General features: G+C 39.9%; 1 protein-coding gene across 1 annotated transcript; it reads left to right on the forward strand.

Annotated features, from left to right (window-relative positions):
• Positions 1-8920: 8920 nt before the first annotated feature.
• On the forward strand, positions 8921-13656 carry LOC121396009. The gene is made up of 3 exons (XM_041570606.1): positions 8921-10152; positions 10524-13013; positions 13570-13656. The coding sequence occupies exons 1-3, from the start codon at positions 8921-8923 to the stop codon at positions 13580-13582; spliced, it is 3735 nt and encodes a 1244-aa protein (XP_041426540.1). The 3' UTR covers positions 13583-13656.
• The last annotated feature ends 3805 nt before the right edge of the window (positions 13657-17461 follow it).

Here is a 17461-nt window from a genome sequence, read left to right on the forward strand (position 1 = left end):
GGTAATGTCTGTTAAAAAACATGCTTCTTATATGTGTTAAAAAAATTACAAATAAATATTTAATAAATAAATAACTATTCAATACACAGCAGACATTCAATGTTCTGCCTTGAGGTGCATTTGAAGTTGTTTACCGTCTAGTGTTTCTTTTGTTGTAGATGGTTTACTGTTATTTATTTTTTATTTGCTTAGCTCAATCTAGTCAGTGGTTGACTCATAAAGTGGTTGTTTCATAAAGCTTTACAAAAATGTTTGTAAACAAGGGTCCAGGGCCAGATGACATACACCCTCCGGTTCTAAGAGAGTTTAGTTCAGTCTTAGACTGGCCCCTATTTCTGATTTTCTTAGATTTGCTTTCATCTGGTATGGTACCAGTGGATTGAAGAAAAGCTGATGTCATTCCTATATTTAAAAAGGGACTACGATCTCAGCCTGGAAATTATAGGCCTGTAAATTTGGCATCTGTGGTGGGCAAATTATTTGACGGCTTGTTAAGGGATCACATTAAAAATTTTGTCCTAGTGAATGACATTATGAGCAGCAATCAGCATGGCTTTATAAAGGATAGGTCATTTCAGACAAAGCTGATTGTTTTTTATGATGAGGTAAGTAACATGCTAGACAATGGGGGAGCAGTAGATGTGATATTGCATTTAGATTCAGTATTTAGATTTTGCCGAAACATTTGATACCGTGCCCCACAAACGACTTCTTTCTAAACTAAAATCTGTTGGGCTTACTGGCGTAATTTGCACATGGATAGGAAACTGGCTACAGGATCAGTTACAGAGGGTGGTTGTTAATTGTACATTTTCTACGTGGAGTAAGGTTCTTAGTGGGGTCCCTCAGGGTTCGGTATTGGGTCCAATTTTATTTAACTTGTTCATAAATGGCTTAGGGTAGGGTATTGTTAGTTATGTATCATTGTTTTCAGATGACACAAAACTATCCAGCACAATTAATTCCATCCAAGATGCGGCATCCTTTTAACAGGATCTTGCAATCTGGGCAGTTAGGGGGGGATATGATAACTATGTATAAATATATAAGGGGATCATATAATAATCTCTCTAATGCTTTATTTACCTGTAGGTCTTTCCAGCTGATGCAAGGTTACCCATACCGACTGTGAAGATGTGGAATTCTCTCCCTGAATCAGTCGTACAGGCTGATACATAGGATAGCTTTAAAAAGGGGTTGAATGACTTTTTAGCAAGTGAAGGAATACAGGGTTATGGAAGATAGCTCATAGTACAAGCTGGTCCAGGGACTAGTCCGATTGCCATTTTGGAGTCAGGAAGGATTATTTTCCCCCTCTTTCATTTAATGCTGCCTCCAACCAATCCATATAAAATACAGTAGTGAAGTAAGAAGTTTTCTTCTTACTATTTCTGAAAGGAATTTAATGTAGTTAACAAGAACACCTTATATGCTGCTACTGGTAGTCTTTCTTCTAGGATCCCTAAATAGTGCTGACCATTTCAAGTCCATTGTCCATTTCAAGTATCACCTAATTTCTCCTCAAATATTTTATAGGACAAGCCCACAGAACAGCAAAAACCTCCAGCCCTACACCTCATTTATATATTTCCACTAAGGTCTTCATGTGATACCTAACTGAGGTTAAGTGTGATCTATGTAATATTTTGAACTTCATTTGCTGATACTTACCCATAGTTGACATGTGATTGCTGTGTAGCTACAGTATCGTTTTCCATTTATAGTTGTTAAGAGATTACCTCTAGGAGCGATGCGAGGACGCCAGGTGCATTCCGATTCTTTGTGTGCTGTCGCACAATCGCCGCCATTCTGGGTTTTGGACACGTGTTTGCGTCTGACATCATCACGATCAGAGCGAAGTTTGCATATTTAAAGGGGCCCCCGGGCAAATATTCTGTAAAACACGCAGAGAGATTTCTCCATTCTCTTACCCCCGGTGTGTCACTCCATGGCTTCTGGGTTTGACGCCGAAAGTCATTACGACATTTTTTTGGTGCGAGATACAAATTTTTGCCCCCAATTCTCCTTTAAAAAGGTCTGCTCCCAACAGGGCCCAAGCTGGCTTCTGTTTACAGACCCTGCTGAAGCATTATTTACTGTTGGAATTTCCTGTTTTTTGACTTCTGCCTGTTTTGACTTTGATTCTTGCCGCCTGCCTTGTCCCTTTTGCCTGTTTTGTGATTACGCCTTGCCTAGTTCTTGCCAGTACCTCTTTACAACTTATTACTATCAAACGCACCAATTCCTTATTGGTTCCACCGCAGGGTTTCCCTTCTCATCTGAGTGTACCTATTGCCTTCAAGGTTCCTGATTGACGAGTATGTTACATATTCTCTGCCCAGTGTAAGGTCTATTTCATAGTTCCTCGGTGTGTATGTGTTCCTGATCTGTGGTTGACCCTTCCTGTCCTTGACCTCTTTAAGTTGGCTGCCTGTCCCCTTGCCTTGTTTTGACTATTGTCTTGGATGATTGACCTGGCCTGTGACCCAACTATTTCTCTCTGTCTCTTGGATTTGTACTGCATTGTCTGACTGTTACTGACCTGGCCTGGCTTTCAACTACGCTTCTTGTTTCCCATTCTACCACTTCACTCTTGGTTCACTTGCTCCCTCAGAACTCTTTCCTTGGGCCTCTCACATCAAGACCTGCCAGCATCCAAGTAGCGGAGGGCTTGTCCCAAAGCCAAAGGTGGCTGTTATAGGTGGAAGGGTGAGCCTTGACCGGGTCCTTGCAGTCTGTTCTGAGTTTAGGATACAATAGTTGTGCAGACTGTTGAAATTGAAGGTCTAAATTTCCTCATGAAGGTATAAACTTCTCACTGTTTGTGCAAGATATAGATAATTTGTGAGTTGCATTCCTTGGTTTGGTTTGGTTAAATGTATCTTTCCTTTTCTGGCATATTATAGAAGCTATAGTATTTCTTACATTTAGTTTATCATAGATTCTTCTATACTTCCATGATTAACTGATATAATTATTTCACTGGGAAAGAATTATCGTATATCGCCTTTTTGGCACTCGTGTTGGGTGGGTGCTTACTCCTATGTTTTGCCTAAATACTCTTTTACACCATATGTAATGTTCTTGTTAAAAAGTAACTCCAGTTGAGTAGGGGTTGATTTTGACTTAGTAACAGCAGTAAGCTATTGAATTTTTACATAAAAGGAGAAATGTAAGATACAAGATATGTTGTTTTTGCAGTGACTAAAATAAAACAACCCATGTCAGTTTATGTCACATTTGATACAGAGACCTATATCATCTATTCTGTTTCCTTTTCAAGCACAGACTTCTCACATACAATATGTATTTTGTGTTTTGATGCTTTTAAACGTATCACAGTACAGGTTTTTAAAATTCAGTACATCAGCTGTTCGGAATAAAAACTACAATGAACTCAATTTACTACTGGTTTTGGCTGAAGATGAGATTGCAGCTAAATTGCAGAACAGTCATTTAACCCTGGTAAAAATTCTTTAAAAAAATCTTTTCTATTAATCCAAGGTCTTATGAAGATCTGCTATAGAATAGATAAATGGCAGCTGGTTCATTTGTACTAATTGAAATAGCTGGTTGCAAAAGCGTGGGTTCCCATGGTTCTTGTAGATAACAGAAAGAACACTGTATTTCATATACATTTCCTTATTAAGCTGCTTATCACTTATATGGTTTAAAATTTGAACAATTTACCTAATTAAAAAGGGAATTAAAATGGATGCTATACACTGCAGGCACAATATCTTTAACATATAAGATGCACAATTCTATTAACAGCATAATGTGCCTTCCCTCATGACATTACTTCAAAAGTAAAGGGGGATTTCACTTTTAACCCATTATGGAATATAACATTTAGATAGTGGATAAAATGAACTCTTTATGTGTCAGAACTGCACTATGCTTTACAACTGGCCTTTATAGACATATACACATTTTTAGTTATAATCTTTTCTTCCGAGCTGTTTTACTGGAACAACCACAATGTATGACACATACTGTGTGCAAAATGAGGAATTTGTGAACTTGGCAAGAAGTTTTATAAAGACGTATTTACCTTTTTCTTGTTCCTGGGTTACCTTTTGGTTTAGGTAGGGATAGGAATAATATTTTTTTATCCCCTACAAAATGTTTTCATAAATGTTTTTACCCAAACTATGCTTAGGAGAATAATTTATTATGATAAGCATTTTACCATTAACTACTCATGTTTTATCTCTTTGTAGCTGTAAGCACTGGAAAAAGGAACAAGATGTAGTAGGTGTAAATCTAGAAAGTAAACTGCACAATGCTGAACTAAACTACATATTACACTAGGTAAATCAAGCACTAAAAACAGATTAGGCAAAAAAGAAGGAATCTAGGCAGGGCAGGAAAATAGACAATGGAGCATGAAAACAAAACCTATGAGTAGCAGGAGCCAGAAATAACATGAACAAGGCACAAGCTATAGTGCCCAAGCTACACTGCTTAGGCAGACCTTATAAAAGAATGATTCAGCCATGACTGGTTTAACATAAATAGCCACGAGACTTAATACACCCACACACCAGAGAAAGCAGATGAAAAGGCAAGATTCACCAGCGCAATGGCTGATTTGCTTGTCAGGTACTGTGAAAAACCATTTAATTAAGCAGAAATTTAAGACTTGCTAGTAGTTATTAGAAAAACATACTTATCCATTTTTTAATATTTACTTTCAAAATATGAACCATTTCATAGATTATCTTACTGTTATGAGCTAAGTTTCAGTCATGAAACTATTTATATTTTGAGATTCTTTAAATAATACATAGATACTTACTCTATATCCATTGGAAACTGTGCTTTCTAAAAATACATGGTTTTATGGGGTTACCTTACTTTTAGGGGCTTTGGCAAAAACAACTCATTAACAACACGGAGCAAATGTGCACCTGGGCAGTAACCCAAAGTAGCCAATCAGTTATTAAATATTTCAGGTAGGTGCAGGTAGACAAATGAAAGAAGAAAACAAAAATTGTCTGGCATGGATTTAATGACCCCAGTGAGTTTTATTTGCAGGGCCTGTATGTTTAGTGATGAATATACATATGCAGTATATATATATTTTCTTTATGCTACATAGTATAAGTAGTCACATACTCATATACAGTATAAATAGGTTTGCCATATTCTACCGAGGTGGGCTGGGTATCGGATGTTCCTGGTGATGCGGGTGGATGTGGGTGGTAGTGTGGGGTGTGTGTGTCTGTGATGTTGTGAACATGGTTATGACAAGGTGATTGCTGATTAATCTGGCCCAAAATATGCAATAAAACAAAAATGAATTCCTCTCAAACCAGAAAAGATTGGCCCACTGGCAATCTGCATTCATCTTAAACATGCTCCTTCACCCATAATCATGGCAAATTATTCCACAAAACCCACGGTTATCCAACAGAACTGTATCCTCAGCTTTCTCCAAAACTGCACAAACAAGCTCACCCCTTAGCTTCTCCCCTTTTCCCAGGTGGTAGCTTCAGGAGTGTAGCTACAGATGAAGTAGATCCTGCTTATGGGAGGCGGAGAGTATAAAGGGCCCAGTGAGGCCCTAATTAATAAGCTGCTTCAATATATATTGATAGAATAGATCATCTTACTAATGTTTTGATTCCAAAAACAGGACTGAAATGCTGGCTTTGCTTATGTCTGCTAACTATTTTTATACCTAGTTTTGCGACCTGCCCGGACAGCCCGGTTTATCTAATGTTTTATCACCTGAAAACTCCATGAAAGTTTATGGAAAATCTAGAATTGAATCACATGAGTTTTTTTCACATCAAATTGAATCTGGTCCAATATGTGATACAGTTATCCTGGGAGTTGCTATCTTTCATTTTGGAGAAGGTATTAACACATGCCATTTGTGTAAAATCTTGCCAGATGCCAGTTTTAGAGGCATCTCAGCAGTCATGGAGGACAACAAACTAGCAAAAGTTGCTTTGAAAAAGCAACTCGCATTTACAATAAGAAATCCAGGCCATGGCTAGAAAACTACAGCGTTTTGCCCTGGTCTTGGCACCAAGAACTGCTTACAAAGCGGTTTGAATTCTCTATAGAAGATGATACCTGCAAATGATATGGAGGCATCAAACATATGTTTAAACAAATTGCAGATAAGAAACCACCAATTGTAAATAGTTGCACCAATATAATTGGAAAACTTTAAAAGATTTATTATAACATAAGTGAACAAGATGCCATAGACTATGTTAAACTGAAAACAGAGTTTCGAATGTGGCTGAGTTAATAAGATTGTCCATGTACAAGGTGTGTTTAACTAAAAGGATGCTACATTAGGCTATTTTATATACATGGGGATGTTAGGGAATATCCCACTGCAATGGTTATGATTGAAAAGCCCTAAAGTACTATCTGTCAAGAGGTGGGGGTGGTAAAATTCCCTATGCATAAATTAATACTGGAACAGGATTTTTCCTTATTTTGGGGCTTATGGGACCAAAAAAGCCTGTACATACAGAGCTGAACTAGCTATAACAAGTTCAGTACCAGTCTGAGGCTATTCTCAATATGCCTAAGGTTTAATGTGATAACTTTAGGACTTCTGAATTAACAGACACCAAAAAAAATAATAATAAGGTATGAAGAGATGGATGGAGAACCTTAACGGAGAAGCAAAATGTTCAGAAAAGTTAAATGTTTCAAGTTTGTTCATCACCCATGACAAAATAATTATTGGCACAAACAGATGCCTCTGATGTGGCAAAATGTGCTCAGCAACCAGCATTTACAAATGATCACAACTGTCTTGTTTTGGAAGGGTTAAATAATCCTTTTAGGTGCGTGTTTTTTGATTTTTGTGCCAATGCTTTGCCATTTCAGTGAGACTAAACAGGAAAACAGTTAAAAATAATAAAATTGACTTCTAAGTTAATGGCACACTAAATGTATCCAGGTAGAGGACCCTGTGATTAGTATTAATGGAAACTGCCTGTGGCCATAAAACACATACTTGAACAGTTTCTGGCCTAAATGTGCCTGTCACTGTTGATTTCCATTAAAACTAATGTCAGGCTCCTTGGCAGGATTAGAGCTCTTCTCTACTCCTTGGAAATGACAGCTGAGGATATGTGCTGTGTGCCATATAACGCCGTATAAAGTAGCCCTCTTCTAATGCCCTAATTAGTTAAGGGATAGGAGGATATGAAAAGATACAGAGAGATTGTAAAACCAAATATTTTCTATTTTTGTTTTCTAATATACTTTACTTTACTCATGTATTGACAGTGAAATTTGATGTCTGGAACGGTCCAAATCCTAAGACGGACGAATGGCTAGTGTCAGAGGGTTGATAGTTGTCACCCCCGCCCTCTATGACGCCATAATGCTATATGGCCTAAGGCAGGATGGACTAAAAAGGGCTAAATGGTCTACTGTGGACAATGGTCACTAATATAGCTTATACTAGGCCAGACAAATAAAAGATCACCACTCTGTTACTTAAATTCCAGAGTGTCAGCACAATGCCAGCTTGCCTTTTGCATAAGTGTTGCTCAAACTTACTGGAATAACCACAATGGCTATGTTTAGCCAATAGCTGATTGCGAGACTGTGGACCGTTGGAGCTAAGAACAATATGTTGCAATATTGTCTGAAATACTTGTAAGACTAAGCAAATTATCTAGACATTAATCGTACAAGGAGGAGTCAGACCATGTATGGTATTGGCATACCCCCATTTGTTATCACCCCCATCTATGACATCAAGATGGGTATATAAACTTATGTTATGTGGGAGTATCTTTGGAAAGCATTCGGGTACCACCCAGGTGACACACGACCGCTTCCCCAGGCAAAATCTATTGTCTTATATTTTGGACACAATAAACTACCTCATTGTATTTGAACTTGCACTATTTCGTGATTTTGCTTTACGTACGAGGTCATAGAGGTACAAATATAACAACATTTGGTGACCCGCCGACTGTGATATCGGACGCTGGACGCCCAAGTTTTTCAGTCGGATCTTCAGGCAAGTTGAGAAGAGAGCTCCTGCTTCTACAGGTGACAGGAGACTACCCGTGGAGATTTTTCTTTTGCTCCAGGACGGATTTCCCGTAAAAGCTTTACTTTTATGGATGAGTAATACCCACGTGGAAGGCTCTGATAAGGTGAGTATAAATGTACTTTTCTAGTCTATATCTACTGCTTATTATTGTGTTAAGTGTTGTACTAACCAGTTCTGATATTCTGCCGTTCATGATAGGAATACGCCTTTTCCTTACTGTTTTTGTAATTTGTACGTACCTAGTTCCTCATCATGAGCAGTTACACTAAGTAGAAAAAATTCTGTCATAGCAATTACACATGCATGTTGATGTATGAATGACAAAGGATCCCTGACTGTTGTGATTGAATGATTGTGGTTGAAACTGGAACCCACACCCTCCAGAATCAACCGAGTGCGTGAATAATTTTAGCTTAATTGTAAACTGTGTGATAGTGTCCATAAGGGAATCCGTGACTCTATTTCAGAGTCTGCTTGCGGTTTAGGTGTTTTCTCTGCGGTTTCTGTTTATAGGGCGACCTAACGGACCAGAGAACGGAAAACTAGGTTTTCTGAAGGGAATTCTTTAGCGTATGGTGTGTGAATCACTTTCCTGTCTGTTTGAATCTGCATATGTCAAAAGAGAGCCCTAGAAGCATCTAGGTGTCAAACATCTGCAGCTTCAAATCTATTTTCTCCCCTTACACTCAGTTTGTAAGTACCACATTGTAAAAACACTACAGACACACTCCCACTTTCTTTGTTAGGGAGATTTCTTATGCCTTCAACAGAAGAAGATAGTAATTCTTCCAAGTACAACTTAGCGTTGGAAGCAATCTTATTTTTTTTTCGCCTTGTTAAATTTTGTTCTTCTTATTTACTATTTGAGGCGATATGTTCAAAATGCTTAAACCTAAACCTCCCCCAGAACTTCTGGTTAAGGTGTGTGACCAAAACCCCTTATGTCGTAAGGCTCTTGTAACATGTCACAAAGCATGGGTTAAGTGGGGTACAAGTAAGGATGCCACGTTTTCCTGGCCAGAAAACTGCAGCATTCTCCCTACAGATCTAGCTAGCCTGTTAGAACAGATCAATGATAAATGTAAGGGCAAAGAACTAAAAGCACATACCGCATGCCATGACATCTGGCAAGCATATGCTCAGCAATACCCAGAAAAACCACCTGCATATGCCCCAGCTGAACCAGCCCACATAGACACTGCTCCGAGTTCAGCCAAATTATATCCCGTCCTTAACATGGACGCACAGGAGCAATTACAGACTGCCCTAAACACGCCTATTGGCAATCCTAGGGTAGCACAGGGCTATACTGCCCCGGCATTTCCCCCACCAACAAACTTGCAGACAGTGCCACATGCCAGTAATGAGGACTCATACTGGGCAGACGTCTCAGGGCGTCTTAAACTTAGCAAAACCAACCCTTTTCGTCCTAATGAGGATGCTGCACACCAAACCCCTGTTAACAGAGCACCTCCTAGTCAAGGTTTTCAGACCCCTATGGGAAATCACCCTGAAGTCAGGGCAAATACACCTCTCTCTAACATATCTTTTGATGAGGAAGAGGATGAAATGCCCATATTAGAAGATGCAGAAATCCCAACATCTAGAGTCTTGGCAACTATTGTTACAAGACCAAAAAACAACACTCCAAAACAAAATTCTTTCTCCCCAAAGGATATAGTAATCCGAGGAGAAGGGGGGGATAGCACTTTTGTAGATCCTTGGGTTGACAATCTGGCCGGCTGGTCAGAATCTTTAAAACCTAATGTTACCCCATTCCCTAGAGAGGGAGCTCTGGACACCCGTAACTTGAATACAGCACGCCTCTGTATCAGAGGTGGCATGGGAGATCCAAATTGGGACAGACAATACATGATTAATGGTCTTAGCATTTGGGAGAAATATGAAAATCTGAGCGCACTTGCTAACATAGTCTCACCCTCACCCAAACAGATGTATCCTCTTATGCATACTACCAAAGGACTTAAATATGTCCCTTGGAACTTTGCCGATGTGGAAGGGATAATCAAAGGTGTCTGTTTCAACTGTCACAAGCCAGGACATTATGCCCGTGCATGCCGTAGTCCAAAACGTTTCGGCAATCAGTACAACTCTCCTAACTTTCAATCTCGCAACAATTCCAATGTTCAATCTTTTCCTAATTGGTCTCCACCCAGGAACCAATCGCAATGACTGTCTATGCTTTTACGGGTTCCCATGTCCACTGAAGAACCTTTTCTCACTGTTTCTATAGCAGAAATGCCTACATGTTTTTTGCTTGACTCAGGCGCTACAGTATCTGTTCTCTCTGCACTTCCTGCTGGTTTAACCCTTTCTTCCCAAACAGTCTCCACTACAGGATTTGATGGTAAGCCTCAGCTAAACCAATTAACCTCTGAAGTTTCAGTGACAATTGGGACAATCACCTGTCTACATGCTTTTGTCTATGCACCTGCATGTCCTGTCAATTTGCTAGGCAGAGACTTGTTAACCAAAGCATCATTCTTGATTTTGCTGTCTCACGTCCAACTATACTGTTTGCAACTACTGTCACTTCTTCTGCAGATTCAGTTGATCCATTTGTCGATATACCTAAAGCAGTCTGGGCCACACCCGAGGCACCTTTTGGTAAGGCCGTTTCAGTTGAAGAGGTGCAAATTAATTTACGTCCAGGGTGTGATGGCCCCAAGGTACCACAGTACCCACTCAAAGCCCAATCCATTCAGGGTGTGGCAGATGAAATTAATCTACTTTTGCAACACGGCATAATTGAACCAAGCGACTCTCCTTATAACACTCCTTTGTACCCAGTACAGAAGCCAAATGGCTCCTACCGTATAGTCCATGACTTACGGAAGCTAAATGAAGTAGTCGCAGCAGAGTTCCCCGTTGTTGCCAACCCTGCCACTCTCTTACAAGACAACCCCTTAAAGGAATATAATTCAGTTTTGGATTTATCCCAAGCATTTTATTGCATTCCTTTATCTCAGCAATCCAGACCACTTTTTGCATTCACATACAACAATAACCGTTACCAATGGACCCGCCTCGTAATGGGCGGAGTTGACAGTCCCTCAATCTTCAGCCGCGTACTCGCGACTGATCTGCAAATTTTCACTGACCTTTTACCTACTTCTGCTTTCCTACTCCAGTATGTTGACGACCTTTTGCTTTCTGCAGACACTGCTGAACTGTGCCAACACTACACTTGTGCCTTACTTCTGCATTTGCATACATGTGGTTACAAGGTCAATCGTTCAAAGCTGCAATTTTGTCAAACCTCAGTTACTTTTCTAGGCATGACACTCAGCAAGGGAGCCAAACTCATGGGCCCCCAGGTGCTCACTGATGTCCAACGTATGCATCTACCTACCTCAGTCAAAGAATTACGCAGTGTTTTGGGTTTGTTTAACTTTTGTCGCTTATGGATTCCTGCTTACAGTTCTCGCATACTTCCTTTCAGAAAATACCTCAAAGGCAACCCTCCTGGCTATGCTTCTGTCTCTCTGTCTCAATCTGACTCTACTGCTCTTGAATGTCTAATGTCTGATATTTTGCAGGCCCCACAACTCCATTTGCCGAACAGCTGTGAGCCCATCTACATGTACGTTTTTGCGAATGCAATCTGTTGGGCGGCTGTAGCCACCCAACAAGAGGGATGTATTATAGGACACTTTTCAGGAATTTTTACACCCATAGAACAAGCTTTCACTTCCTGTGAACGTAACATATGCGCTTGCGCAGCATCTGTAGAAAAACTCTATTCACATGTAATTGTTCCCAGTGTCATCATATACACCTCACATGACGTGCCAGCACTACTCAAAAGTAATACATTACACTTTGTGCCTGCACGCGTAGGACAATGCACGGCTGTGCTCCTACGAAGTCACATTTCTTTCAAAGGAATGCCTCCAACTAATCCTTTCAATAATCTTAAAGACTTATTGTTGTTCTCGGCTGAGAACCATGATTGTACTTCTGAGGAAATTCCAGAGGAACGTCCCTTTATGGGTATTGTCCCAGTAACAGATTTACCACCGTCACATGTTGTAATTTTCTCTGACGGTTCACAGACAGAAACACATACGGGCTTTGCCGTGTGTCAGATAGATCCGGACACCAAAGAAATTATACAGAAAAAACAATATGCATTACCACCAGATACATCAGCCCAATTAGCAGAGATAGCCGCCGCCTTAGAAGGTTTCCGGCTCATGAATGACAACAACGGAGTTCTGTATACAGACTCAGCTTACGTCACTACCACCATACATACAAATGCATCTAAATGGCACAAGAGAGGTTTCGTTACAGGAAAAGGGACCCCACTACAACATCATGACACGATTCTTGCTATAATGGAAGTACTACAGGAAAGACACAAGAAAGATTTAAAAACATCCTGTGAATGGGTAAAAGCACACCAACATAATGTCACAGATATTGTCGCATACGGCAATCAGATAGTTGACGAACTAGCAAAACAAACCACAAACCCACTAACCATTTTTGTACAAACACGAGCTAAGAAATATCTTTCCACTTCTAACCCTTTTGCACCCATCAGAGTAATGCAAGAAAGCGCCACTAGTGCAGAAACAGACAAATGGGTGGCTAATGAGTGCTCTCATTACTATCACAATAATGAGCCTCCATATATTTGGATGCACCCTTCAGGTGTACCAGCATTGCCCATAGGTGAGTGCCACCTATTGGCCCACCAGTTACACTACGGGTCACATATGCCAACAAATGACTTGATCAATACTATAAGGGGAATGTACTGGTGCCCAGATTTAAAAGATATTTGTAAAGCTGTGGTCAATACTTGTAATGTTTGTTTTACCAACACCAGTCATCAAACTCCAAGGATTCCTCCTGGAGCGATTCCAAGGCCTGCTGGCCCCTTCAGAGAATGGCATATCGATTTCACGGACATGGTAACTCCTTGCAAAGGATACAGGTATCTTTTGGTCATGATTGACCCGTACTCTCAATGGTTAGAAGTTTTTCCATGTAGGAAGGAAACAGCTCTGGCTGTATTTGATAATCTATACAATGAATCTTTCCCAGACATGGAATTCCCAAGTCCATTGTTTCTGACAATGGAAGCCATTTCAAAAAATCAACTTTGTGAGACATTTGCAAATTGTACTGATATCAAGTGGAGGTACGTGTCTGTGTACAAACCAACCTCCAATGGCATTGTGGAAAGAGCTAATGGTCTCTTAAAGACACAACTCAGAAAATTGACAGCCGCCACAAATGGCTCGTGGCTGGAATGTCTCCCAGCTGCATTGTTCATACTCTGCAACCATCCTATTAGGCGTTGTGGACTTACCCCATTTGAAATCACTACCGGTAGACGTATGTCTCTTATCCACACCATCAGTACACGTCCACTTCCTAATGCTGACAGCCCATACAATCTGATACGGTGTCTCCAGTTAGCACACCAAATGTCTGAAGTGAATATTTCCAAGGCACCTGTTGTTGTCACTCCTTCTTTTCTTTTCCAGGTCGGAGATCTAGTCTACAAGAGAAACTTTACTCGTAGCCGTTGGGACCAACCTATCTATTCCGGTCCTTTTAAAATACAACAGCTCTCCCCCACTGCCGTATTACTTGAAAACCACGGGACATGGATTCATCTTCGAGACTGCTTGCCTTGTCCTTCTGTGTTTCCTACTTCCTCTCCACCCCCATAACAGCATTATGGACTGACAATGAACTTTTAAAACTGCACAGTACTGCTGCCGCTATTGAAAATAAGACTGATTGTTGGGTTTGCTCACATATTCCTACTCACAGCCTCGGTACCCCTATCCTTGGGGTCCCCTTTACATGGACTGATTTTGAAGACAGATATGTGATGGACTTTTCAACTCTTGATCCAGAATTGTCTAAATATAGGGAAATTTCTGGTAAAGGTGATGAAATAATGAAAGCACCCCCAGCTCTTATTTTGGCAGGAATAGTTCGCCATCCTTCAGTATGTTTCACTGTTTTTAGTAGAAAAACACGGGTGACCATTAATGGTAAACAAATAAGGATTCCTAAAATCCTTATAGGAGAAACTACATGTAATTCAACTGATTTAAATATTACTCAGGTCCCCACACATTATGAAGCAGCCACCACATATGCACATTGTGTTGATGAAACAAAAGTATCTTCTACTATTGAGCCCTGCCTTTCTTGGGCCAATAAGAGTTTAGAATGGGATTTAGATTATATAGATGGTCCTGCTCACTATAACATAAAATTTTTAATACTTCAGATTAGAAATCAGGGTTTTCACCGCCCCATGGTGCTTCCTTCAGGGACTTATTACATCTGTGGTAAGAAAGCCTATGCTTGGTTGCCCATGGGAGCCGAAGGTAGATGTACTATAGGAAATGTAGTCCCAGCTGTTAGAACTAGAACAGAATTATCTGCTACCTCACTTATTGATACACACTCATCTGCTGTTTTAAATCTTAAGATACAGAAAAGGGAACTCTTTAATGATAAAGATAAGGCTTGGGCATTCTTCCCTGCCTGGACAGGTTGGGGAATAGAAATGATGGCTCGCCTTAATGAATATGCTTCCCTTCTTGACCGCATGATTAACAACACTGTAATATCGGTCCTTGCAATTAATGTAGAACTAGCTCAGATTCGTAAAGTAGCCCTTCAGAATAGAATGGCCCTAGATTACTTGTTAGCAGAACAAGGTGGAGTCTGTGTTTTAATAGGAGAAGAATGTTGCACTTACATTAATGATTCTGAATCGCTTGTTGAATCTCATATGGCCAAGGTTTTCGAATTGCAAAAACAAGCCAGGGATATTTCTAAAAATGGTTTTAATCCCTTTACATGGTTAGGTAATATTGGTGGATGGTTAAATGATTTCCTTGGAAGTTTCTTTAAACCCATCCTAGTTATTTTAGCTTTGGCCCTTGGTCTGTACCTTATTGTTAAAGTAATGATATGTGCCATAAGCCGCTGTACCTCCTCCCCAGCTTCTGCTCTACTTTGATTTACATTTATATGATATAACTTTTATCAGCCTTATAGGGGAGGATTGATTGGATCAAACAAAAAAAAAAAAAAAAAAAAAAAGTTTGAATTTAGCATTTTTAGTACTTCATTTTAGTATTTTTCATTTTGACTAATCTTCATTTTTACATTTTTTAAACATTTTTTACTAATCTTCATTTTTGATTTTATCTTTTATCTTACATTTTTAAAATTTTAACTTTTATCTTAAAACTTTTGAATATTTTAAAGTTTTCATTTTGATTTTCATTTCCATTTTTATCTTAATCTCAGGGTATTTTTGAATAACCTCAGGGTATTTTTTTTTGAATCTTACTTGAATTTTTACCTTAATGAAATCAGTATTATGTTACAATATCAGTATTATCTTACTCAGGATGATTATTACTATGTCTTGTTATCTCGATGTAATGATGTTTTATTATCTCTATGTAATGCTTTATTTTGCTTTATTTTGAAACCTAAGTTCACTATAATCATATCTTTGCTTAAATCCTAGGCTACATGTTATATTCAGACAGCTCTTGCTTCATTGTGCGGTTCCAGCGGTCACTAGTCAAGCTAGTTCCTAAAAAACAGGAAATATCTCTAGCTCCCTAGCTTCCTGTTTTCGTTGCTTTCACTCACTTCAGCTTTTCAGCTACACTTCTGTATTGGTGCTGCCACAATAGTTGAACTGTAACTCACAACAGCATACACCACTGTCCCATTTATAATAGACCTCCCTTGTTCCTGGGGGTCCTCTCAGCACTCTTACTGTGCCTGTAATTACTAATGTGAAACATATTCAATGTTTCAAGAGAGGAATGACAGTGAAATTTGATGTCTGGAACGGTCCAAATCCTAAGACGGACGAATGGCTAGTGTCAGAGGGTTGATAGTTGTCACCCCCGCCCTCTATGACGCCATAATGCTATATGGCCTAAGGCAGGATGGACTAAAAAGGGCTAAATGGTCTACTGTGGACAATGGTCACTAATATAGCTTATACTAGGCCAGACAAATAAAAGATCACCACTCTGTTACTTAAATTCCAGAGTGTCAGCACAATGCCAGCTTGCCTTTTGCATAAGTGTTGCTCAAACTTACTGGAATAACCACAATGGCTATGTTTAGCCAATAGCTGATTGCGAGACTGTGGACCGTTGGAGCTAAGAACAATATGTTGCAATATTGTCTGAAATACTTGTAAGACTAAGCAAATTATCTAGACATTAATCGTACAAGGAGGAGTCAGACCATGTATGGTATTGGCATACCCCCATTTGTTATCACCCCCATCTATGACATCAAGATGGGTATATAAACTTATGTTATGTGGGAGTATCTTTGGAAAGCATTCGGGTACCACCCAGGTGACACACGACCGCTTCCCCAGGCAAAATCTATTGTCTTATATTTTGGACACAATAAACTACCTCATTGTATTTGAACTTGCACTATTTCGTGATTTTGCTTTACGTACGAGGTCATAGAGGTACAAATATAACAACAGTATATACATTTTGGGCTTCAAGGATGTGATATACTGTAAGAATAGCAAGTTATAGCTACTTCTGTGAGCTGTATAAAGCTAATGCATTATTATAATTGTATTGAAATGTTTATTTTGTTGTCACAGCTTTATGGATTGGCGGGTGTCTCAAGTGTGGCCTAAAGTGATATGGAAAACTTGGTGAGTTAAGCTGTGGCAGATTCAGCAGCCCACGGCTGATCTTGCAACAGCAGGAGACATTCATACCATATGCATTTGCAGCAATTGTTAGGGGGCCTACTGGCTCCCAGTGGGAGTAGTCTGGACCAAGAAGGAAGCTTAGGGTTCAGGCAGGTTCAAAAAGGTTCAGGAATTAATCAGCAATAAATATAGATGCACCCAGGATGCACCCAGGAACCAAATAGGAAATCCTATTATCGGGCATTGAACCCCTGACCTCAGCGTCTTTTTATTTAAATTCTTTGCGCCGGACTTGTAATATCATTGCACCAGCGCCGAAACAACGGCGCCACTCCCAACGTGGTGGCCATGGGCGCTGCCATTTTGGGAGCAGTGCCGACGGAGACGAGAGTGACAAAGGGCGCTCCTGACAGTACCCCCTCCCCTAGGGGGGGGGCACTGGACCACCACATATTGGTTTCTTCAGAAAATGCTTGAAGAAATCCCCTACCAAACCGGTATTGTGGACATCAGTTTGCAAAACCTTTCTACTGGATCAAGAACTGAAGGGACCCTCTGTAGATTCTTGAGTCCAAGATCTTCTCTACCTCGTATTCCTGTTGGCCATCCACTGTGACAGAAGAAGGAGGTGTCTTGACAATTTTATTTTTGGCTGCCTTCAGAAAGGCTTTATTTAACTGTTGGCTACAAAATGA

This window comes from Xenopus laevis, chromosome 7S (genome assembly GCF_017654675.1).
Source record: "Xenopus laevis strain J_2021 chromosome 7S, Xenopus_laevis_v10.1, whole genome shotgun sequence".
Classification (NCBI taxonomy): domain Eukaryota; kingdom Metazoa; phylum Chordata; class Amphibia; order Anura; family Pipidae; genus Xenopus; species Xenopus laevis.